At 42.6% G+C, this 25,768-nt stretch overlaps 1 protein-coding gene across 2 annotated transcripts in view; it reads left to right on the forward strand.

Moving 5' to 3' along the window:
* DLGAP2 (DLG associated protein 2) overlaps positions 1 to 25,768 on the forward strand; it is a 589,152-nt gene that overhangs the window by 544,454 nt on the left and 18,930 nt on the right. Inside the window, exons 7-10 of one of the 2 annotated variants that reach the window (XM_004707654.3) lie at positions 6,053 to 6,402; positions 7,669 to 7,710; positions 14,381 to 14,466; positions 16,191 to 16,606. In XM_004707654.3, coding sequence (XP_004707711.1) covers positions 6,053 to 6,402; positions 7,669 to 7,710; positions 14,381 to 14,466; positions 16,191 to 16,606 — 894 coding nt within the window. The remainder of the gene's footprint in view (positions 1 to 6,052; positions 6,403 to 7,668; positions 7,711 to 14,380; positions 14,467 to 16,190; positions 16,607 to 25,768) is intronic. The other variant, XM_045286735.1, reaches the window with a different exon arrangement.

Consider the following 25,768-nt stretch of genomic DNA (forward strand, 5'->3'; position numbering starts at 1 on the left):
CTCTCCTCCTCCCCCGTCATCTGTTCCTGTGTGCTCTGGTCAGATATATCCTTCTCCCGAAGCTGCAGATTCAGTGCCATCATTTGAGATACACTCTTCTCAGGGGAGGGGCAGGCATCCACTTAGTATTTGGGGCTGGGACCAGCCCCTTAGACCTCTCCACTTAGAAGACTTTTCAAGAAGAAAAAAAGTAGTTTTTTTAAAAACAGCCAAATGGTAAAAGATGAGTAGTCATGGTGGTGGAAGTTATTAGGTACCACTGAGTCCGTTCTGAACCATAGTGACTTTTTGCATGACAGAACTAAATACTTCCCTTTCTATAACATCCTCAAAATTGTCCCTGAGCCCATCATAGCAGCCACTGTGTAAATCCATCTCTTTGAGGGTCTTCCACATTTTTGCCGCCCCTCCACTTTGCCAAACGCGATGTCCTTCTCCAAGGATTGATTGATCCTGACATGTTCAGAGTATGTAAGATGAAGTTCTCCCCTCCTTGCCTCTAAGGAGCACACACAGCACACTTCTCCCAAGCACTAATATCCAATAGAGCAATGAGCCTGGAGATCTCTGAATATTAGTGAGTGAAGAAATGAGAGCAAGAGAGCCAGACAGAAAATGAAAAAGGTGAAGTCAAGAAGAGCAACATTGCAGGACAAAAATTTTCAGAGACAAAGCAATTTTGGGAGAATTACCAAGTTCGGAGTATGAATGTATTTATGATTTGCTGAAATAGGATCTAGAGTAAGGTCTTCTTACACAAAGCAAACTATTTTAGTAGCTTTGAAACCTAGGGGTTAAGAGAGGTCAGGATATGGATCTCTAATTCACCTTGGCAAATGTCAGGAATTCAGGTCGAGCGATTAAATTGGTGGCGGGGGTGGGGAGCAAGGGGTGGGAAGAGGTCAGAATTCTAATGAGCATGAGCTCCAAACTAAATGACAGTGGACAGGAGATGGGATGAGAATCACATTCCTCTAAGGAAGCTCCATGCCCTAATAGACTGGGAGAAAGTCAAATTGTCACCTAAGAGGTTCCACTTCAAAGGACTCACTTCCCTGTGTTTAAAATACCAGAGTGTGTAAACTCAGAAATCCACACCCAATGCCATCAAATCAGTTCCAACTCATGTTAACTTCACGAGTTACAGAGGAGAACTGCTCTGTGGGATTTTTCTCGGCGGTGAAGGAAGCCGTTCACCAGGCCTTTCAGCCATGAAGCTGCTGGGTGGGTTCAAGCCACCAAACTTCATAGGGCGGCAGCTGCTTGCAAACCACTTGCACTGCCCAGAGTCCTCACTTAATAGATAAGTGTCCTAGGTTTAGAGTTACATCTTACATAATCTTTGAACAGCTAGACTGGTGATTTACATATAGTAAGTTTTTAATAGATTTCTTTACAAATTAATTGACATTCATTTTTTAAAATAAAATCCTTCCCAAAAAGAGAGAGATGGTTTTAGAGGTTTCGTTTGTGACATCGAAAGATGGAAGTCCGGGGTCATTTCATTCTGGGCTCCCTCTCACATTTGGTACGGGCCGCCTCACCTTCCGCTGTCGGTTTCCTATCCTTGGGCTTTCTTCCCAGGGCACCCTTAAAACACATAGAGTTTCTACATGTTCATTTCAACTCTCTACAGCAGCTCGCAGAACATTCTGACTGGATGAGTGCTATTTGCTTGGTCATGCATCGTTGTTTATTTGAGATGGTACTTGAAAATGTACTGTTTAGGAAAATCCATTTATACAGATATTTAAATGGATGGAAAAGAGGGTGATGCGTATGAAGCACCCGGAAATGTACACAACACAACCCTGGGAGACAGTGTCTTTCTAGATGCAAAAGCAGCAGTGCATTTTTCAGAGCACAGGTTCAGAAAGTTCTTTAAAAACATCTTTGTCCACCACACCGAGGCAAGACACTAAGGGGGTGCAACAAAACAACAAGGGAATGGAGCGGCGAGGTCCCAGGGAATGCTGAAGGTGGACTTTAGGGCTAGGGCTTGGTGCCCCAACAGACTGGACTGGAAAACACTCCTGAAGGCCAATAAACAGTCCTTGAACTAACTATAAGCTTTTCTTTCTTGTTATATTTTGTTTTGTGTTTTGTCATTGGTTGGCTGTAGTTGTTTGGTTGTATATTGTTGCTTCGTTTTGCTCTGTCTTGTTTTTGTGCATGTTATTATCTCCACAGGTCTGTCCAAATAATATAGGCTGGTTAAACAATCTGGAGGAGAAAATAAGGGGACTGGCAGTTCTGGGGGAACATGGGAGAGGGGGAGCTGGGGGGAAAGGTAGTGGCGCTAACAAACACAGGGACAAGGGAACAACAAGGGATCCAAATCAGTGGTGAGGAGGGTGTGGGAGGCCTGGTAGGGCATAATCAAAGGTAATGTAACCAAGAGGAATTACTGAAACCCAAATGAAGACTGAGCATGATAGTGGGACAAGAGGAAAGTCAAAGGAAATAGAGGAAAGGGCTAGGAGGCAAAGGACATTTATAGAGGGCTAAATAAAGACATGAACATATGTAAACATATTTATATATGAGGATGTGGAAATATATCTATGTGCATATATTTATAGGTTTAGTATTAAGGTAGCAGAAGGACATTGGGCCTCCACTCAAGTACTCCCTCAATGTAAGAATACTTGCTTCTTTTTTTTTTTTAATCAATTTATTTGGGCTCATAAAATTCATCACAATACATAGATCAATTGTGTAGAGCACATCTATACATTTGTTGCCCTCATCATTCCCAAAATTTGCTTGCCTCTTGGGTTCCCGGAATCAGCTCATTTTCCTTTTTTTTCCCCTCCGCCTCCCTTCCTCTGCCCCCCTCCCCCATGCACCCTTGATAATTTATAAATTATTATTATATCTTATATTACACTGCCCGGCGTCTCCCTTCACCTACCCCTCTGTTGCCCATCCCCCAGAGAGGAGGTTATATGTAACTCTCTGTGATCAATTCCCCCTTTCTACACCCCCCTTCCCTCCTGGTATTGGTATCCTATGATGCTCACCTTCCCGACAAAATTGCTGAAGACAAAGCGGGTGAATAAGCAAATGTGGTAAAGAAGGCTGATGGTGCCCGGCTATCAAAAGATATAATGTCTCGGGTCTTAAAGGCTTGAAATTAAACAACCGACCATCTAGCTGAGAAGCAACAAAGCCCACATGGAAGAAGCACACCAGCCTGTGCAATCACTAGGTATCGAAGGGATCAGGGATCAGGCATCAACAGAACAAAAAAATCATATCATCGTGAATGAAGGGGGAGTGCGGAGTGGAGACCCAAAGCCCATTTGTAGGCCACTGGACATCCCCTTACAGAAGAGTCTCCAGGAGGAGATGAGCTAGTCAGGGAGCAATGTAGCAATGATGAAACATACAACTTTCCTCTAGTTCCTAAATGCTTCCTCCGCCCCACTTTCATGATCCCAATTCTACCTTACAAATATGGCTAGAGCTGAGGATATACACTGGTACAGATAGGAACTGAAAACACAGGGAATCCAGGCCAGATGATCCCTTCAGGACCAGTGTGTGAGTGGCGGTACTGGGAGGGTGTAGGGAGGGTTGGTTGGTAAGGGGGAACCAATTACAAGGATCTACATATAACCTCCTCCCTGTGGGACGGACAACAAGGGAGATGTCAGACAGGGCAAGATATGACAAAATAGTAATTTATAAATTATCAAGGGTTCATGAGGGAGGGGGGAGTAGGGAGGGAGGGGAAAATGAGGAGCTGGTGCCGGGGCTTAGTGGAGAGCAAGTTTTGAGAATGATGAGGGCAATGAATGTACAAATGTGCTTTACACAATTGATGTATGTATGCATTGCGATAAAACTTGTATGAGCCCCTAATAAAACGATTAAAAAAAGAGAACATCTTTGGTCAAGTTGTCTCCACAGATGATGCTAGACTCTCCGGAAGATGTTTATGTACGTGTCTCGTCACTGAATGTACTGAACCGCCAGGCCCCTTCCATTGCCTTTGTATAAGAATGTGTTGGGTTCGCATTGTATTGAAGGCTGTCTGGATGCACTTTTGCAGTTGAAGCACTTTAGCAGTTCTTTCAAGATAAAGGAAAATAATAAATTGTAATAGAAGGCCAATTCACATCAGAAGAGAATATGAAGTTTTAGCTGTAAAACTAAGAAATACCTTGAGTCCTGACAAATGCACTCAATATCTTTTGAGGAACTTGAAAACTAATATCATTTTCATCTTCAACTGCATTTTTCACTTTAGTTGCCTTACTTTAAAGTCAGTTTGCACCCTAGTGATACTGTGGGTTACTTGCTGGGCTGTGTTTTTTGGTTGAGTTCTCTAGAGAACCAAAAGCATTGTGTGTGTGTGTGTGTGTGTGTGTGTGTGTGTGTGTGTGTGTGTGTGTGTGTGTCTGTGGAAAGAGAGAGAGAAAGAGGAAGCTATATCAAGAAAATTATTCACATGCTTGTAGAAGTGATCAAGTCCAAATACAGGCAAGTGCCAAGTCCATGGCTGCTAGGCTGGAAACTTCTCTGGATTTACATCACTTCGAGAGCCGGTGACCCCAAGGTCAGCAGGAAGGCCACAAGCTGGTGACTGTGGAGGTGAATAAATTCCAAGTAGGCAGGTCAGATGGCAGGCAGTTGGCTCAATTCCCAAGAATTGGAAGTCAATGAGCCAAATGCAGAATTCAGATACAAGAAGAAGCTAGCAAACTTTCCACAGTGTCTACTTATATAATAAGCAGGCCAGATCCCTGCAGAAAGCTCCTTTCAATTTTATCAGGGCTGTGACCTGAGTGAGGGAGTAGCACTCCACCCTAATCTCCTTACAACTGCTTGGCTGCTCACCGCTGCGCCAAAGCCAAGCCACTGAGAATCTTGACCCAGCCAAGGTGACCGGAACTGTCCCAGCCAAGGTGACCCAGCCACTGGGAAGGAGAAGGATGAGATTTTTCTGCTCTCATAAAGATTTACAGCCTCGGGCACCCAAAGGGAAAGTTGCCCTCTCTGTCCTCGAGGACCGCTATGACTCCAAATTGGATCTGGGTTTCTTTCTTTCTCTCTTTTTCTCTGTCGGTGTTAAACGTATCTATGCCGTGCAGATGGGCCAAGGCAAGCCAGACCAAGGGCATGGCCTACTGTGTTGATTATGACTCCGAGAGACCTCACAGGACCGAGCAGACTGCTGCAGAGGGCTGCTGGGGCCGCACGCATTAAGGAATTGGACTGGCACTGCTTTCTTCCCCAGAGCGGCTAAGTGCTAACTGCCAACCCTTCAGTTAGTGCGTCATCCGGCCCCCAGGCAGAAACTGACTGGCAAGGGGCCCTGAGATAAAGGTAGATTTGAATGTCCGGATACCTTTGTGCGGACTACCTAGTAATCTACAGCCTCGCAGGGCCCACCCTGAGGAACACCCCTTTCCATCCCATCAGGACTGGGACCTGAGTAAGGGGGCAGAAGAAAGTTCTGGGGAGCAGAACATTTTCTAATGTGATATATTTTTCCATTGTAAAGATAATAGTCGTTATAAGCATTTTTTAGAAAATACAGGCAAACATTTTTTTGAAAAAGGAAATACTGACAAGTAGGAGAAAAAAAATCACCCATATTTCACTCGGAGATAACCGTTTCTATGCATCTCTGACCATTTTTCTATGCATAAGCTTTCTTTACAAATGTATTCTTTCTGACTCGATGTATAATTCAGTGTTCGGCTTGTTCATAACTTACCATTATAAAATGAGCGTTGCCTATGATACTTCAAATTTCATGAAAAATCACAGGTTAGCCACAATTCTGTCCTGCGGAATTTCAAATTAGTCAATGGTGCCTCTATTGCTGGAATTTTGCGTGTTTATCATGTTTGGCTTTTACAAACATGTCTGCATAAAATACCACTGTGCATAAAACTTTCCCTCATATCTTGCATTATTTTCTTAGATTGGGTGTTGAGAAATAGGATCACAGGCTACGCACAGGTTTAATCTGCAGACCAGGTGCTGAGAGGGGGAAACTACACACTTACTCAATTGGGGCTTTTCTTTTCTCTTACAGCTGTATCATATACAAATTACAAAAAAACACCCCCACCGGTACCCCCTCGGACCACCTCCAAGCCGCTGATTTCAGTGACCGCCCAGAGCAGCACTGAGTCCACCCAGGATGCCTATCACGACAGCCGGACGCAGAGGATCTCCCCGTGGCCCCAAGAGGGCCGCGGCCTCTACAACTCTACCGACAGTCTGGACAGTCACAAGGCCATGAATCTTGCTCTAGAAACTGCCGCTGCTCAGCGCCACGCCTCTGAAAGCCAGGGCAGCTCTGCGAGGGCTGGTGACAAGGGCATCTTAGCGTCCAAAGGCGAGGACTTCCTCGGCAGCCGGCGTTCCTCCATAGGGATCCAGGTAGCCCATGATTAACCTGCACCTGCGGTGAATGACTCCACCCGCTTCTAGCATAGTCTCAGGTGTTCCGCTTCCCTAGGTCTGAAACGTGAACAATCCTGGGTTGTCACCCCGAGCAGGGCAGTGAAATGTCAGAAAAGGCCATCCATTCCTGTTGCTCAGCCCCCAGTGAAATGGGTGGGTGAATCTACCTACCCCGGTGTGCTTGCAGACTTACGGCCCAGCTGAAAGAGTCAGACCCCTGTGGCCATATCTGTCCCCCTGCCACCTTACCCAGGGGATTATCCCCACTTCTGCATTTCCTAGGGGCAGTGGCCACTTGGGGAATAAGCCTGAAAATCAGTTATTCTGAGACTTAACAAAAGTGGGGTTTTGTTGTTCATTTCTGGTTTTTGGCGTTGTTGTTTTGAAGTTTGAGTTTTCAGCAGCTTTTCTGTCTCACCACCGAAGGGTGAAGTGAGACAAAGAGGGGAAAGGAGACAAAGAGAAGGGAAAGGAGAGCCTCTTTGATACAAAGCTCAGGAAATGCTCGCATTTTCTCCAAGCCAGACCCCTGAAGGAACCTCTGAGCAGACTGGAGGTCGTCTGTGGAGGGCCCTGAAGGCCACAAATGCTGCAGCCTCGGTTCTCAAACAAAAGAGGCCTGACCAACAGTTGCTTGAGATCCGAAAACATTGAGCTAAGATACTGATTTGGTGGTACATTCTCTCTGATTTTGAGTAGATAACTTTGACACTCTTTCATAAAGATCAATATTTTAAGCCCAGATGCAGTGTAAGGTAGGTACTGTGCTCAAACACAGGACCAGTATGTCAGGTCACCTGACCCAGGTGCACATATGTCTACTTAAGGGCAGGGCTGGGAGTTTGCCTTGTACCAACCGATGCTCTTCATTCCTCTCAGGTGCAGCTTGCCTCCAAGCTCCTCCTGACACGGTTAACCAGGCGGGTGAGAAGAGCCCTTTGCCTCTATGACTCACCTCTGGCTTCCTTTTGATTCCTCCATTAAGCCTGTGAACAGCCAGGCATTTTTAAAATCAGAATGCTCAATTGCCACTGGGCCTCCCCCAGGGAAGAGGTCAAGTGGAGCTCTCCCTGGCAGAGCGTGTCTGGTGGTTGGCCTGGGGGCGAGGTGATGCTACGGCCTGGACGCAAAGGGGCTATGGAGCAAGTACTGTGCTGCCTGGAGGAGCGGGGTGGGGAGGCGGCCGCTTTCACAGGTCCTCTGAACCAGGTCTCCACCGTGTGGCTTCATTGTTTTGTTTAGGATTCTGAATTCCCAGAGCATCAGCCATGCCCAAGGTCAGATGTAAGTACCAAGATATCCTCCAAAGCCAAATGCGCATGAATTTCATTTTATCTACCTTCTTTGGATTATTCATACAACTGCTCTTGTCACCTCTCTCTGTCCTGATTCTATATGTCAGGCACTCTGCTAGGTGGGTTCATATTTCAGCATCGTACCCAATGAGTCCCACTTAAGGAATGGGGAAGATGGAGCTCAGAAAGATTAAATAACTTGCCTGTAATCAAGGGACTTGCTTAGGTCATAGAGGTAGGATGTGAGAAAGTCAGGGTTCCTGCCTCCAAAGGCCTGTTTGCAATTGAAGACTTAAGCGATCCTCAAAATTCACTAGGCCTAAGTTCAACCCCTCAGGCAATCGCCATTTTCTGGTTTTCTCAGCTGCCATCTCCCACGCGTACTTTCTGTACTGCCCAGGGCAGCTTTACACAAGCCCAGCAGAGTACAAGCGAATCAAAGGAAAACATGAAGTTGCTGACTTTCTCCACAGTGAGTGGGAACTTAATTTCAGAAAATCATCAAATTAACATGCTGACAAAGGATGCCCCCACTTCCTGCCTGCCTCCACGTTGTATGCCAGCAACCCCTAACCATCTCTATTTCTCCCTTACTCACCTCCAATTCATCTCCTAAAGCTCAGGTTATGCATGTACAGCTCCTGGAAGCCTTTCTTGACGCGACCCTCCTAAACTGCGTCCTGGGAAGACTGGGACTATACCTTATGCCTCTTGAGATCTCCAGCACCTAGCACAGTGCCTGACACATAATGTGTGCTTGATCAATGTTGAACAAGTGAGTGAGTGAGTAAATGAATGAATGAGTGGGTGGCTAAAGATAAAAGTGAATACAAGTGTGAGCTAATTCAACTTGTCTTCTAAGCCAGTAAAAGATTCACAATGTTATGTGAACATGTAACCTAGTAATTGTCCAAATGAAGTCCATTGTAAAGCCAAAGTCAGTCAGCACAGTCAAAGAAACTCAAATATCAAGGTACAAAAAAAAATAGTCAAGGAAATTAAAGATAGTTGTGTTTAAGATGCCAAGCTAAATAGTCTAGGACAAAGAAACAGAATGAAATGGATAATTAAGCAAAGGCACAATAGTAAATAATAATAATAATAATTTTCTAAACATTTGGACATTTTGCTGTGTCCTGACTCCTATGGTATGCTTGCTTAATTCTCATAATAATCCTATGTGCTTGTTGTTGTTATGCCTGATTTTTGGATGGGGCAGCAGAGGCCCAGGAAGAGTTAATTACTTGCCTAATGGTACATAGCCAAGAGGTGGCACATCACGATTGAAAGCCAGGTAGGTCCAATCCTCGAACCCGAACTGTATTCTGCTTCCCAAAGAAGAGAAACAAAATGGCAGAAAGACGGAGTGCCTTCGGCGAGGCAGATCTGAGGGTCATTCCCTCGGCCTTATGAGAGGAAAAGACAATCCTGGCTCCCACCACAGTGTTGGGATCCTGAATATGTATTGCTCTGCTTGCCACTTTTTAAAGAGGAAAATGACTAGCATTTTACCTATTTTACTGGCATTGACTGGCAATTATTTTCCCTGACCCCAAACCGTACGTAACTAAGGAAGTTTGAAGGACAATTTGAATCTTACCAGTTCTTGTTCTCACTACTGAACAGAGTTCAAACTGCTGAATGCAACTTCTGTGGCGCTCAGAGCCTAAATGAATCATTGATGTGTGAGGCAGGAACGCCTAAGTTTACAGTCCATCTAATGACATGACACAATTAATTTCGTTAGGATTTTGTTCATAACTGCTGAGCTCTGTACCTAACGTGATTGACCAGTGACCGGATCTAGTCTGTGCACACACTCCCCCATGGGTGTAGTCCTCCGACCTTGTGCACTTTATCCAAGAACAAGTTTGGAGTTCCCTTTGTTACTCAGATCCCTGGAGTCCAGCTTGTGAGACTAGCCTGGTACAGCACGTCCCGCCTTGTGCAGCTGGCCCAGTCTGAGCTTCTGGACTTGCAAGCAAGAGGCAGCCCCGTGAAGAGATAACAGAGTCCCCCGGACTGAGGAAAATCAGTCCAGTTGATTTTGACTGGTGGCAACCACACGTGTGTCAGAGCAGAGCTGCCCTTCTTAGGGCTCCAAAGGAGAGGACCACACTCTTCTTCCCAGGTGCCTCTCTCAAAAGAAACTCATTGCTGTTGCGTAGATTCCAACTCATAGTGACCTAATGGGACAGGGTAGAACTGGCCCTGTGGGTTTCCAAGACTCTGACTCTTTATGGGAGTAAAAAGCCTTGTCTATCTCCCACGGAATAACTGGTGGTTTTGAACTGCCGATTTGCTGTTAGCAGGCCATTTCCCAACCACTACCCCATCAGGTGCCTCAGGTTAGACTCAAACCTTCAGACCTTAAGTTAGCAGATGAGCACATTAACCATTTACTCTACCCAGTGACTCCAGGCTCAGGATAAGGATTCAGAAAGAACTTCCTTGCCTCATTCTGGGTGTCCTTAAACAGGTCATCTGACCCAGAATCAATAATCCAGTCTACCTCTCTCTCTCTCTCTCTCTCTTTTTTTTTATTATGACAGTAACATTGCGCTCTCTCTTTTGTGTTTACTTCTCAACTTTTAATCTGCTGTTTGTTATTGAATAGCTTTTCATTTTATTGTATGTGTGTATACCTGTATGTGTGTGTGCCACCCTATTGAAAATATACTGCGCCCAGGGACGGCCTCAACAGCACGATGCTTCTAGAGCTCCCAGGCACTGCAGTTTGGGGAAAGGGACTCAGTCGTGCATCATTTCCAATTGCCTCAGATGAGGCCATCTATAAACTGGAAACAATTCCTGTTCTATTTTATCATCAGATTGTGAAATGAAAAGTCCACACCGTATGAAAGCCCTTGTTATTTTTCATTTTACATGCCCTCACTAAGGTGACGTCCAGCCTTGGAAACCCACAGGGCCGGTTCCACTCGGTCCTAGAGAGTCACTGTGAGTCTGAATTGATTCAACCATCACTGAATTTTTTCAGTCTGCCCACCCACACTTCACTGAGAGAAAAATGTTTATTTCCCACACTAATCTATGAATTTGACCTCACCAGCCCTAATTTAACCCAGACCTCTATCATTCTGCTCTTCATTGTTGCTTATGCTATAGCTTTATACCCATTTGGTGGCAACAGGGTTTGCAATTATATTTAACTCTTAGATTTGAAACAGATCCCTGGGGGTGGAGGGTGGGGAGTGGAGGAAATGACTTTGAATCAAAAGCAATGTGCCTGCCTTACAGGATGTAAGGTTTTGAATGCAAAGTATAAACTGAGCTCAATTTCAGATCGGAGCTTGAGTTTGTTAGCCTTCTGAGCCAACAGCCCCAACACAAGGAATGGATTCTAGATGTTAAGGTCAGGGTAAAGGCTGGCACATAGTCTGAGGCTGAATTGGGGTTGTATTTCACTTCCAACCAAAGCTTATTCCCAGATACGAAGCTAGGGCATACAAGGGCCTGTGCACCTCTGCAGCCACATCTCCCATCAGTTACAGCGTGTGTACACACACACACACACACACACCACACCACCCCCAAGTTCTTTGCTTCTGAAACAGATCGTGTTTAGCAATGCCCTTCTTTCCGTCACTTATTACGACAGATGTTCTTGTGGTTGCCAGGTGCTTTCAGATCAGTTCTGACTCACGGCTGAAATCACTCTGACATTGCCTCGGTGAAAGTTAAGTGAGCCTTCCACAGTCCCAGAGTACCGAGCACTTCTCTGCGAAGGCACAGGCAGTGACTGTCTGTCTGTTCGTGTGTCTGTCTTCCCCATTGGTCAATAAGCTCCTCAAACGCAGTTTGGACTTCTCAGATATAACACTCATTGCTGCCAAACCGATTCTGACTCGCAGGGACCAGACAGGAGAGTTGCTCTGCTCCGTGGGGTTACCAAGGTGGTCGATCTTTATGGAAGCAGACTGGTCTTTTCATTTGAAATAGAGTGATTTGTGTTGATTCATCTTTTTTCTCTCCTCAATTCCTAGAACAATTCTCTAGCACATGATAGATATTTTTAAATAAGTATGTTCATAGACTTTTGAAATCCAGAATTTCTTGAGGAAAGAACTTCTTAGAGTTTCTTTCTCCCTGTGCAAGAGAGTAGATCTTTTTCTTTGATTTAGCCTTGCTTTTTTCTACCTCTGCTCACACTTCTCTATTCTTACTGTTTTTGAAATTTACAAATATTCACCTTGTTGTGACAATGTATGATTTCATGATATCAGCCTTAGATCTTCACCTCCCAACATTAAGGCAAACTTCTGTCTTTGAGTTGATTCTGGCTACAGGACAGCATCCTTCTGGCCATGTGGGTTTCTGCCACTTTTCACAGAGGGAGAAAGCCTCTCTTTTTGCCAGTGGACCAGCTAGCTGGTGGTTTCAAACTGATCAGGTAGCCGCCCACTGTGCCACCAGAGCGGTGTCATATGGCAACCACTATCAAATCTATAAAATGAATTAGACATATTTTGTTTTCATTCCTATGTGAGAGCTTCAAAAATCCTGGGGTGGGAGGGGGCTGGGGGGGCAGGGGAGAATCCCATTATCTTTTAATTCCATGAACTTTGCATGAGCTTTTTGTAGGCCCTTGTGTGTATATATATCCAGAAGTATATATTCACCTGGTGATCCGAACAATTATGGTGAAAGAACATAGAATTCATATTTTCTGTAGACACAATTCTATAAATGGCTTTGTAAGGAGAGTTTTAGATGAATCAGATAAGGGGCTTGGTGTCACCTTCATTTTGAGGTAATAAAGCTAAAACGCAACATTTTTTAAAACTTACATGTAAGAGTCACACAGGAAGTGACAGGAATCTATCTAACTACAAAAGCTATATTTTTCTAATTCACTATAAAAATAACATCTTTTTTACAATAAAATTTAGACTGGATGAAGGAAGGAAAATGTACTTGGCCATATTTTTGTTGTATGTATTTCCAGTCACTTGTATATGTATATGTATCTGTGAATTGCTTATATGTATTTTATTATGATAATTTTATATAAATGATTGTAATAGTTACCTCCAAGCCCAGCAAGTGAAAATTTAATAAAGCCTTCACCCAAAGGTGATTAGCAGTAAAGTTAGGATTTTCACTAAAAAATTTTCTTCCTCCTGCAGTTAATTTACCCTATCAAAAACATAACACATAAAAAAATAAAAAAAACATAACACAAATTAGGTAAAATTTGTGCACAAGTCTTCGGAATTATACCAATAATAGAAATTTGTTTAAAAACCTGGATGTACCTGCTCGTTCTCCATGGCTGGCCACTAGCTAGGCGCTCTGGAATCTCTCTAATTCACTATCTTTATCTGCTATGAAGAACACAGGCTCTGTTGTCAGAAGATCGGGGTTTAAATCCTAGCTCTGCTAAGAATAAGCTGTGTGCTTTTGGCAAGTCACTTAACTTCTCTGGTTCCTCAACTTTCCAAAAGTGGCCAGCAACAACAGAATTACTGTGAGGATTACAGGAAAAGATCTGTGCAATGTTCTTAACATAGTGCCTGGTACGTGGTAAACATAAAGTAAATATTCATTTTCATTACTATTATTAATATTATTATTATTTCTTCTGTTAGTCAGAAATTTAGTTCATCCTAATTTTCATAGAATTAGCCTTAGGTCCAACCACAAATTATAATTGTCCTTGTAAAGTTTTTCTTTCATAACTCACACAATTCAATGTCATAATTCTTAGCTTAGTGGTTTGTGTATTTTCCTTCTAGTGAGTGCCAATATATCTAAGGGAAAAAGAAATGTTTTTGCAAAAGGGTATGATACTTGCAGCAGGAGTCAAAAATCGTTTTGACGTATTCAGTAATTTTTGTGGAATTAAAAAGAAATACAATAGTTGAGTGCCATGGTATACTTAGAACTAGCCTTTGGTTTCACAAAATATTCAGGCTTCTGGGGATTTATTTTACTTATTTATTTTTGAAAATTTACTGTATTAGGATTCCCTTGTGTAACACATCCACTGCTGAAGATCATTAAAATGCTTCATGTCAATGGCGGAGCTTTTTAAAACTACAGCTTCACTGAGAGAATTCTCTATCGAATGCAGGATTTCTGCTCCGATCTGACCTCACCCTGCTGACCCAGTCCTGTGAGCAAATGTGAGGCAGGACATGGAGATGGAGAGATGGCTTTCGTGTTTGGGATAAGATGCTTGCATTCTTCTGTCTTTTTGTGTGTGGATGCAGCCATCAGCACAATTCTATGAAGCCGCTTCTTTGTTTCTGTTAGCCGTGCTTGGTTCATGCTGGACTTCCCTGCTTCACTCTAGGGTGTGATAAGAGCTTTTACGTCTGATCGTATTGTAGTCCAACAAAGACTCTTTTTTGCCTGAGCTGAACTAAATAACTTTATTTGCATAAATTTAAAAGGCAGAAGTGCTGTGTTGAGTTCAAGTAGTTATGTAAAACTGGGTGAAGCGCAGTGGCAACATAATTACACAAATATAAATTGCATTTCCCTTTCTTTGTGATTTTAATGGGTCAAGTGCATCTCAGCATTAATTAAACAAATGCATAATTAATTACAGCCAATGAACAAGAAAAAAAAAAAGATAATCCCTTGCCCAGGTCCTACATTTCAGTTCTACAATAAGCTGTTTTGTGTTGAATTAGGTGGAAACAGCTACAGACTCGGACACCGAGAGCCGAGGCCTACGGGAATATCACTCGGTGGGCGTGCAAGTAGAAGATGGAAAGCGGTAACTCACCCTCTTCACAGTATACGATGTTTCCCAAGTGAGAGCTATTTGTTAAAGACCTCACCATCGCTCAGTCATGCCATTTGTAGAAACATGGGCATATATTTATGCTTTTCAATTTTAACCGTTCAAGTATGAATTAACATTCACCTATGTCTTGTTTTCCCAAGAGGCAAGGGAATACATTCTTTCTAAAGCAATTTACCACTTCTGAAAGCAGAGTAGCTGACAGCTCTGAAAGTCAGTTTTTGATCCAAAGAAGAAGAATGGGTTTAGAGTAATGTATGTTTTCCCACCTGATAATATTAAAAGGAAGAAGGGAAAAAAGAGACGTTCAAGGCCTTCGTCATACCAGGATATTTTTTTCAAATATAAAGTATAGAAAGACGTCCATTCAAGTTGTTATTTTTGCAACAAGGATGGTATACTCATTTTATTTTATATTTTAAAGAACAGAGTATATATTATAAAGTCTGTCAAAAACTAATTTTAATGAGAGCATTATTATCTTGAACTTCAATTAGCATCTCTTAGGTAAAGGGCTAGTAGTATTCATCACAGTGGAAGGTTTTAGACCTCTTCATTGCAACGAAATTTGGCCACAAGTTAATGGCCCTGACAAATCCTCCACATAGACTTCTCAGAAGCTGGGCATCTTTTGCACCTGGGAAACTGGGCTAGCTGCCCTCCCTCCTGAGCAGTGGTTCCCTCCTGTCAGCCCTTTGCCTCCAGCAAAGGAAGGAAGTGGCAAATTCATTACCCAGCTGTCCGCCCAGTTGTTTGCCATCTGTGGATTCAGTTGGTGAGAAGCCAGAATTTTTAACTACAACAAACATGGACTGTACACGCACACACACTCACACACACACACACACAGACACACACACATACACCATCCTCTCTGCTCACACCAGCCATATCTGGTGTCCAATTATATAGACTCTGGTTTCCTGCCAATCATTTCAGGAATTGGCTATGTGAAAATAGGCTATTTTCAAATACATAACAATGAGAATTTTTTTAACTTGCTAAAGACAATTTGGGTTCATTATTTTAACCCTCAATGAGCTGGATTGACAGAGTGACTGCCAATAATGGGCTCAGACACAGCGACAATGCTAGAACAGCGCAGGACCCGGCAGTGTTCCAATCCGTTATTTACCACTTTGAGTCGAGCCAACTGGGTGCCGACTAGCAGCCACACATTGCATAGAAGTTAAGAGGATGGTATTAAGTTACCAAGCTAGGAGAAGAAACTCATATCCTGGAATGTGATATGAATAACCACTAAGACTCAGTATGGCTTGGATATTATTTGCACTAAAAAGGCAACATAAGGCATTGCCATACAGATAGGTCGTATGTACACAGTATAAAGGAAATTGAATAAACTTGAAGTGCCTTGCTGAAAAAAAGGCTAACCATTTGAAGACAGTAGTTTAATACAGGAACTCCCATTTTATCGCCCTGGTTTTAATTCAATAAAATAGTAAATCCTAAATTACTACCATTTAGACATTGAGACCTAGGTAGAGAAAGGTTAAAGCATCCTTTCAAGAATGAAATACAAAGCATATTATATAGCTACAAGCCATTATTTTTTGTTTCTTCAGTTCTTAAATTGTGGTTTAGGCTTCCTCTTTACAAGGCATATGTGAGCTTTTGTCGCACAGTTAAAATCATCTCAGACAGTGTGCCTCTGTTGTCTTTCCCTCCTCTCCCAGGCACGGCCGTTTCAAACGTTCCAATAGTGTGACTGCGGCTGTGCAAGCCGACTTGGAACTAGAGGGCTTCCCAGGACGCATCACCATGGAGGACAAAGGGCTCCAGTTTGGCTCATCCTTCCAGCGCCACTCGGAACCGAGCACTCCGACCCAGCATGGGGTGGTAAGGACTGTACGGACCCAGGGACTCTTCAGCTATAGAGAAGACTATAGGACCCAAGTTGATGCTTCGAACCTCCCCCCTCCTGACCCTTGGCTGGAGCCATCTGTTGAGACCGTAGAAACTGGAAGAATGTCTCCATGTCGCAGGGATGGGTCATGGTTTTTGAAACTTCTGCACACAGAGACGAAGAGAATGGAAGGCTGGTGTAAAGAGATGGAAAGGGAAGCAGAGGAAAATGATCTCTCAGAAGAAAGTAAGAACACAGATTTTCCCCCTCTTTTCTTTAAGATGCTTGTATTTTTCCCTTAAAAAAAGTGAATAGTAATAGGAAAAATTTCCTTTTAACTACTTGAGTAAATAAAAGTAAACATGTTTTCTGACATCCTACTCAATTCTAAGTAAACATACAAATAAATGAGTGAAAAAGCAATCACGAAAGTATTGAAGGGAGGTCTTTGAGGTGGAGGGTGGGGGGGGGTGGATAAACTGAATATGAAATAAACTGTCCTGACAGTTTCCCTGGTGATAGAGTTTATCTCGTATTTCACAGGCCAATTCTCTAGAATTCTGGCAATAACTTCATGTCATAAATTTTGTTGATGTTGTTGTTTTTCCATGTCATGAGTTTTTATTGTTTTCTAGAATTTTACCATTCTATATGCATAAAAAGTTACTTTGGACAAAAAAAAAAAGATGATAAATCAGAAATTAACCACTTAGGTATATAACGCCAATCAGGAACTATCCATTGTCTGATTACTGTAGTAAATGGGCACATACCTAATTTCTCTGGCCAAGAAGTCCTTCAAGTACTTTGTAAGGTAGTCGAGAGGCACCAGAAACCAAATCAGTCGAATTAGAACAAACAGGCTTTATTGGGGAGAAAAACCCAGCCTGGGCGAAGTCCCACGGTCCAGTGTCCAGGCCGAGGGAGTCGGGCCCCAAGCTACAGGGGTGGTGCTAATATGGCCAGGGAACATGTGACTGGGCTGTCTTGACTCCATATACGGTAAAGTAGTCAGGGATTGAGCGATACAGGTATGTCCGGGTTTCTGGAATATAAGATGTCTTCCTGGTTCCGGGTGTATTTGTGCCGGGTGCAGAGCGGAGGGCCAAGAACAAAGTAGGCATTGAGCCAAACGGGCCATGCCAGGTGCGGGCACTGAGCCAAACGGGCCTTGCCGGGTGCATAGCGGCGGGTCGAGAATAAAGCGGGGCCATTAGCCAGCTCTGGTCAGCTCGCAGGTGTGTGGGGGAGATTCAAGGTCACTCGCTGCTAGTTGTTTCAGCTAGCTCTGGTCAGCTCCGCACAGGTGGGAAGATTCAAGGTCACTTGCTGCTAGAAGCTGGCCTGGTATTGATCCGGCCATACAACTTTAAGGTTCAGATCTGTCAGAAGTACTTTATGGTTCAGATACACCTCTGTTTCGCATTATAAAGAGAGACAGCATCCTTTATTTTCTTATTTATAAAGTACATTATTTTATAAATTGTCTTTATTTATATACTGAGAAAACCAAGAATATGATAGGCCCCACTGACTAGAGAAACAAATCCAGTGACACTCATATGTATTTAAGAAAAAGCTATATATCAAGAGGCAATTATATATTTAAAACAAAATCCTAGCCCAGTCCAACTCAAGTCCCTAGGTCTGATACTAGTCCTGACAAAGCACATGCAGTGATCAGAGTGCAGGAAGATCACAGCCCTATGGGTGCACAGTCGTGTGGACCTGAGGTCCATGGAAAATATGGTAGGGTTCCCGAGGCTCTCAGGGTGGCCAGCAAGCAGGAAAGTGAAAGGAGAGCAACAGAGAGAGAGACAGAGATGACAGAGAGAGACCAGCCTCCAGAGAGCTATGTATCCTGGTCACGCCTCAAAGGGAAGTTCATCAGGCTGCCACCTGATTGACAAGCTAAATGCTGCCACATCTTCTTTCAGTCACCATGCTGGCACAAAATGCCTACCACACAAGAATATAATTGAAAAATATTTAGGACTAGCATTTGTCATTTCCAAAATAAAACTGAATAATGGTGTTACAGAATGTCTTGACTTGAAAAATCATACTCTTCTTAAATTTTTTTTTTGGCTTTCTCTATGATGTTGATTCTGTCTCATAATGATTCTGTCTCAAAATTTATAAAATAATTTACTTTATAAATAAGAAAAAAGTAAGTGTATTTATGCACAATTTATGTACAGCTATTTATAAAGAATAAGAAAATGGTTTCTGAAAAATTCTGATGTTACATTTCTTCAGGTAAATGGAAGGAAATTGAAGAGTAAAAGATGCTGCCTCTCTTTATGAAGAAACCACAATCCCGTAATCCCTTACGGGATGAAATAGAAATAGGCCTTTGGGTTTCTGATACTTTAAATCTTTACATCTTTACAGGAGTAGGCAACCACATCTTTCTCCTGGGGAGTCACTGGAGGTCAAACCATTGACCTCATTGTTTATAGTTCAAGGTGTAGCTCACGATAGCACCAGGCATATGCTTTCCAACGTTTGAAAGGATAGCCCATGTCCTTGGGAATTTAGCACTGGCACTGAATGTCTAGATGACTGCTCTAATGGAGTCTGCCAATAACACCAGAAATGGAAGTGTGGCAATGAAATGATATTGACTGTGACTTACAGGACACTGGCCTTGGGATCCACGAAGTCAGAGAAAATCCTTTGGGGTTAGAAGGTTTAGCCATTCTGACTTACGCCATTAGCCTCTGAAGAACGGGAACAAATGCCTCCAAGTGACTAATGCTTGTTGTCTCTGGCTCTCTCACTCTGGAGCCCCAGCCTTCATTTCCATCGGTGGGATTAGATGGTTAGCACAGAGGGGGAGTGTTACCCTGGGAAACCATGGTAACACCTGCGGTGTCGTTTCTGCACATGACTGATAATGGCAGAGGAACAGTATTCAAATTGTTCATACAATGTTTCTTTAAATTTATCATCCATTTAGGGTACATTTTATGGAGTAATTGTTCATAATTCTAATAGTTTAAAAATCACTCATTTTCTGCAGCATTTCTCTACTTGTCAATACTCATTTCAGCCTGGCACAGTCATTTCAATTGTAACATGGATTTATGATCTCTTTCACGGAGCAAAAACACAGAAAAAGTGAATGACCTAAGATTCTGCTCTCTCAGAGTTCAATATGCCAGCTCCATTTTCTTAGATGATAAGCGGGCAGCTTAGAGTTGGCTGCGTGTCCCTTTTGATCTTGGTAAATGTTACAAGACTGGATGAGGAGAAGGGGGGGATTCAGAAAGAGGTCATGTTTCAAAAACATTGCTGCACACTCATAGCAACCTTTATGCAGTAAAATTATGGCAAATTGAAGCTGTTGTTCCCCCACATGTCTTCCTTCCACAACTGAAGGCAGTGCTTCCACCTCAGCCTTCCACTAAGAATTCTACTCTCTGCGGTCGGCACCAAACCAAGACAGACGTTTGGGTATCCTTGACTGACTCAAACTGTGTTCCTTTTCAATGCTCTTTGATTTTTAGGGACACCAAGAAGTCTGAACAGACATGATAAGGCCTATAGGGCAGATGGGGTAATATTCCCAATAAAATTCGAATAGAACAGCCCTTGCTACCTTGGAAAATAAGCAGGTGTGTTGTTTTGACAGGAAAAATAATTCCTTGGCACCACTCTCCTGGCCTTTTTAATCTCCAAGGCAGTTTTCCACAGTCTCAGAATTTCTTCTTAATCAGCCCCTTTCACAAAACTCTTATCAACATTACCCTTTCGTAGTCCCCAAATCAGTCCCCATCACCTCCTAGCTGACCTCCCTACACTGAATGTAGCAGATCCCCCTGAAAGCCACTTTTATTGCATTTTTAAAAGGAAACCTTTATAAAGAATCGTGGAAACCTACAGGAGCAGTTCAACACTAATTCACAGGGTCTCTATGAGTTGGAACCATCTCAATGGCAGTGGATTATTTTTAGGTTCAGTAACACGAAGACAAGTGTATTGCCAAGAGAACTTGTCTGCAGCCGTCCATGGTACCCCAACAGATACTTACCCATGTTTTGTTTGTGACAAACCAGTTGTGTATAAACTGAAGCCCTCAGCAACAGTTTCATTTAACCTCATGTTTGTCGGTTAGTACGTCTGCACCAGGTACTACGAAATGACACAGGACTAGGCAAGGCTTCATTCTGTCTTACATATGATTGACAGGAGTCAATAGAACACCCACTGCCTATCGATCTAGCCCCATTAAGCAACTATAATCATTTTAATTTAAACCATTTAATTTATATACTGTAAATGTTTTTATTTCCCATTCTATGTATGGGAAACCAAGACATTAGTTGTGACATAGAGCAATACTTGCCTTATATTTCACTTGTACTTTTAATTTAGTCACTATTTTATCAAGAATGAGCATTTTTCTTAAAGAAGAGAATGATACCTTTAAGTTATCACTTCTTGAACACTTACTATATGCCGGGACCTATGCTAAGTGCTTTATGCACCTTACTTGATGCTCACCATCATGTAAGAGACAGCTATTGTCACCATTAAAAACAAACAGAAGAACCAGGAAACAGAGACATAGAGAAGTGAATATGTTGCCATGAATCTCATAAAACATAGCCATGGAATAAGTTCTCAAAATCAGAGCTGCCTGGCAGACATAAAAGATTGTGCTTTTTTGATATACTCTCACAAGTAGTAAATCAAAATGTCATTTTGCCAGAAATTTCTCCCTTATATGCTTCCAACCTGTCTTTTAATTGAATTGTTTACTACTTTCTTCTGCTGCTTTGGAACATCTTACATCTTTACCCCTAGCCATCTACTTTATCCTGGTCCTACCATAGCTAGAAGATGCAGTTGGGTCACAGATAAGTCCAGAGGCAAAACAGCTGCCTCTCTGTTTCCACAGGTTCCTTATCTGAGGACTCAACCAACCACTGAGAGAAAGTATTGGAGGGAGGGGAAACTGTGAAAGGACCTAGGCAATCCTTCAAAGACCAAGAGGGTCTATATGTTGGCATTTACATTGTGTAATCTAGATATAATTCAAAGCATGTGGGATGATGTGCCAAAGTTATTATAAAGGGGAAACTGAGGAACAAGGAGGAAGACAAGACACAACTGACAGGAGAAGGGAGAGCAGAAACAGAAATAGCTTTATTAGGGGGGTGGGGAGGGGTGAGGAGCTCCTGGACAAGGTTCCGTGACCTAGGCCAACAGGTCAGGGAAGTCGTGCTCAGCAGCTGGGGGTGAGGGTTTTTATAGGGGTGATGAGGAATGTATGGCAATTATGGAAATTAGCATATGGGGCCTGGAAACTCAAGAATTGTTGACTCCTTGAGGCTTTCATGGAATCCAGACTATCTGGTTTGACTGGTTATCTTATCTGGCGGTTGAATCTGGCGCCCTCTGCTGCTGACCTTTGGGATGTGCAGGGAAGCACGTGCAGGGCCCTGACCTGCTTCAGCTTAGTCCCAACAGGGCTGCCTAGTTCGGACCGGCCCAAACAGTTATATGGAAATGGTATTCCCTGTTCACATTGAGGCCACTTATTCCTCAAAGGAAAAGCCAATTAATGTGCTTTCTCAAAGTTGAACGCTGTTGTCATGTGAGGATTTAGGCTCCTTGAATATTGAGATCATATTGATTCATTTTATTATCCACCAGTGCATGGCACAAAACCAACAACAACAAAAACGCACTGGTTCATATCAATTCTGACTCATAATGCCCCTACAGGGCAGAACAGAACTGCCCCTGCGGGTCACCCAGGACGAAAGCCTTTACAAGAACAGAGGCCTCATTGTTTTCCATGCAGAGTGCCTGGTATTAATAAACAGGAATATTTACATTTCCAAGTGGTTATGCATTGGACTGAAAATTGCAAGGTCAGTAGTTTGAAACCAGCAGCTGCTCCTTGGGTGAAAGCCAAGGTTTTCTACTCCTTTACTGGGTTACCATCTTGGAAACCCACAGTGGCAGTTCTGCCCTTCCCTCCAGGGTCACTACGAGTCAGAAGCAACTCAATAGCAGTGAGTATGATTTTTGTAAGAACACTTTCATGAAACATAGCATCTGAAAACCACAGAATCATTTGGTTGCCCTCAGCTACAGGACCTGGAGATGGATCCCCTTCTATATATAACAGCAAAAGAAATTTTAGCTTTGTCCTTTTTAAGTTTCTATTTAATCACTAAATATAATTGTGTTGTTTAACACTTTTGTGTCAATTCTAAAGCAGAAATAAACACATTTTCATTTTGAATTCAAAAGAAAAAATTCATAGAAAAAATACTTTCAGCATTAAAATGAACTTGTTTTTCCTTCAATAGGGTGGCCAGAAAATGGGTGCATTAGCAGTTGTGTTAGACTGGGTTCACTAGAGAAACAAAGCCAGAAATACTCACAGATGTAAAGAGCTTTACATCAAGTGGTAATTATAAACATCCCAGCCCAGTCCAACTCAAGTCCATAAGTCTGATACTAGTCCATTAGTCCCTTTTCAGACTCACACAGTCACATATCATGATGCAGAATGCAGGAAGATCACTGACTGGTGGGTGCAAAATCTTGTGGATCCAATAGCGGTGGACCCATCTCCGGGTCTCTGGCTGAAACCAGGGTCCGCCAGCAGGAAGGCAGAGAGAGAGAAGGAGGTTCCCAGGTCCCTTCTTATGAGAAGGCCATGTCCACAAGGAGGCACCATCAGGCTGTGACCCGACTGATTGGCTAGACTCCACCCCTACACTTTTATTTACCTTCAATTTGCCTTGAAAGTATATGCCAATAACTACCACAGACTACCAATTGTCAACTTGACACTTCTATAAGTGAAGAAAACAAATGTATTCTATGCCTAACAATTGCAGTTATGTGAACACTTACACCATAATCTTATCAAAATATACCCCCACCCATGAAAGCTTATAAGCCATTTTGGGTATCCAATTTCTATACTGCCTATTCATCTCAACCCAGTGCTCTGCAGAGACAAACGTGTTCTTTGATGTGAAGAATCTTCATTCTAATTGGAACTTTTGAGTTCTAACCTTGTGAGTCCATAAGCACAGTCAAATCAGGACAGGCCATCCATAAAATCAGTGGCAATATGCACCAGTTCACAGCCTGAAAAATCTCTTCATCTGCTGGAGTTCTGGGCAACTCATTGTGGGCTGCCTCATTAGCCTCACCAGGGTTTCCATTGGCCACCTCACCTTTCAACCATGGGCTCCCTCACAAATTCTCCACAACCCTAGGCCCCTGGGCTAGGTCATGTCATAGGCTCAGGTTCTGCCTCGTTAAACTTCAGACCAGTCTTCTCCTCTAGTCTCTGTGCACCATGAGTGCCACTGGCCAGACTCAACTCATCTCTCTATTGCTGTTTTTCTCCCGCTTCCACTCAACAAGTGCACCCAGGAGGTTACCCAGCAAGCACTTCAGACTGCACACAGAGTCCATTTAACACCCAGTTATAGAGAGGAGAGTTACTTCATGATTCCAAATTTTTCCAAATTGCTTTTTTTTTCTTCAGTCTGCCAACAACTCTTTTAAAAAGTCTTAAGTGCAAATGCCCTGAGCATTCAAGGAACTTACCATTTCTAAGGCTTCTTTTCAAGCATTTTCAACTGACCCATCTAACAGATCCCATTTATGCTGAAGGCAGGGGGCTTACAAATTTACTATTTTCCTACTTCCTGGTAGTCATTTCTATCACATATTATATCAATAGCAATAGGTAGAAAAGACTAATATAATTCTAGTAGAACTAGATCCTAAATGCATTCTTAACAGTCAAATTCAATCCTATCTTATCTATATGATCCCATTCATATGCAATATGGCCTTAGGTCTCTGGCTGCATCAAGCCAGGGCCTGGCTTTTGGTCAGACATTTTGATGAAGTAGCATGGCCTCAGAAAAGTTCAAGGGGGTGATTTTGCCCTCTGAGCTCAAATTTTATATTTATCACCTTCATTGTGACCATTCAGGCAGGCATAACCAAAGATAACTTCTACGAATCAAAAGTTTCACCTCCCATGTCCTTTCAAGAAAACAACCCAGTAAACAGCACGGCCATAGCTGACCTCCAGTTAGCCAAAGAAGAAGCACTATCATGAGGCAGACAAGCATGATTTGTCTCTGTGCCACTCCACTCCCCAGGTACCATGATGTGTTAGGCCAGGTTGACTAGAGAAACAAATCCAGAGACACATATATGTGTAAGAAAAAAATTACACTTACCCCTCTACTTTTATGTATCTTCAAGTTGACATGAAATTATGTAGCTACAATACCTACTGTGATTTCCTTAATTTGTTTTATGTCGACCAAATATGTATTATCTTTCTTTGAAAAGAAGATGACAAAAGACTTAGTATGTATACCATCTGAAGGCTTTACACATAAAATAGCACAATATTAACCAAATTCAAATATTTCCCTCATAATTGTTTAAAGGTAAGCTAACTGCCAATTCTAACTCACGTTTTAAGAAGAGATACAGCCACCTCTTATCTGTCATTTTCTCATACTGGCCGGACTTACCTGTTGCTGTGCTGCTGGAAGCTGGGCCACCATGACTTCAAATAATGACAGGGTCACCCATGGTGGACAGGCGTCAGCAGAGGCTTCAGATTAAGATAGTAAAGAAAGAAGCAACCAGTCCACTAATGAGTGGATTGAAAACTTTATGACCAGTGGACCATTCTATGATACAGTGCCAGAAGATGAGCCCCTCGGGTTGGAAGGTACTCAAAATATTGCTGAGGTAGAGCTGCAAGCTCAAAGGAGAGTTGACCTTCATGACATGTGAATGAAGCAAAGCTTTCTGCACCTTCCTTTGATGATAAGCCACAGCTCAAAATTAGATTTAACAGCTTTAAACACCCATTAGTATTTGGAACACAGAATGTATGAATATGAATGAATATACAAATCTAGGAAAATGGGGGGAAATTTTTTTCAGAAGAAGATAAAATGCCTAAAGATTGATACCCTAGCCCTTAGTGAGCTGAAATGAACTGGTATTGGCCATTCTGAATCAGGCAATTGTGTTGTTTACTATGCCAGTATTGACAAATTCAAGAGAAATGGTGTCATGTTCATCATCAAAAAGGACACTTCAAGATCCATCTTAAAGTACAATGTTGCCTGTGATAGTGATATACTATCTATCTGCCTACAAGAAGGACCAGTTATTTCAACTACTATTCAACCACATGCACCAACCACTAAGGCCAATGATGAAGAAATTGAAGAATTGTACCAACTTCATCTGAAATTGATCAAACATGTAATTAATGTACAGTGATATTTAATCTTGATTAGAATGAAAATGTTAGGAAGAGAAGAAAGATCAGGAGTTGGGAAATATGGTATTGGTGATAGAAATAAAGCTGGAGATCCTATGGCA

This window comes from Echinops telfairi, unplaced genomic scaffold (assembly GCF_000313985.2).
Source record: "Echinops telfairi isolate 266 unplaced genomic scaffold, ASM31398v2 ScPeMD7_9;HRSCAF=40, whole genome shotgun sequence".
Lineage (NCBI taxonomy): Eukaryota > Metazoa > Chordata > Mammalia > Afrosoricida > Tenrecidae > Echinops > Echinops telfairi.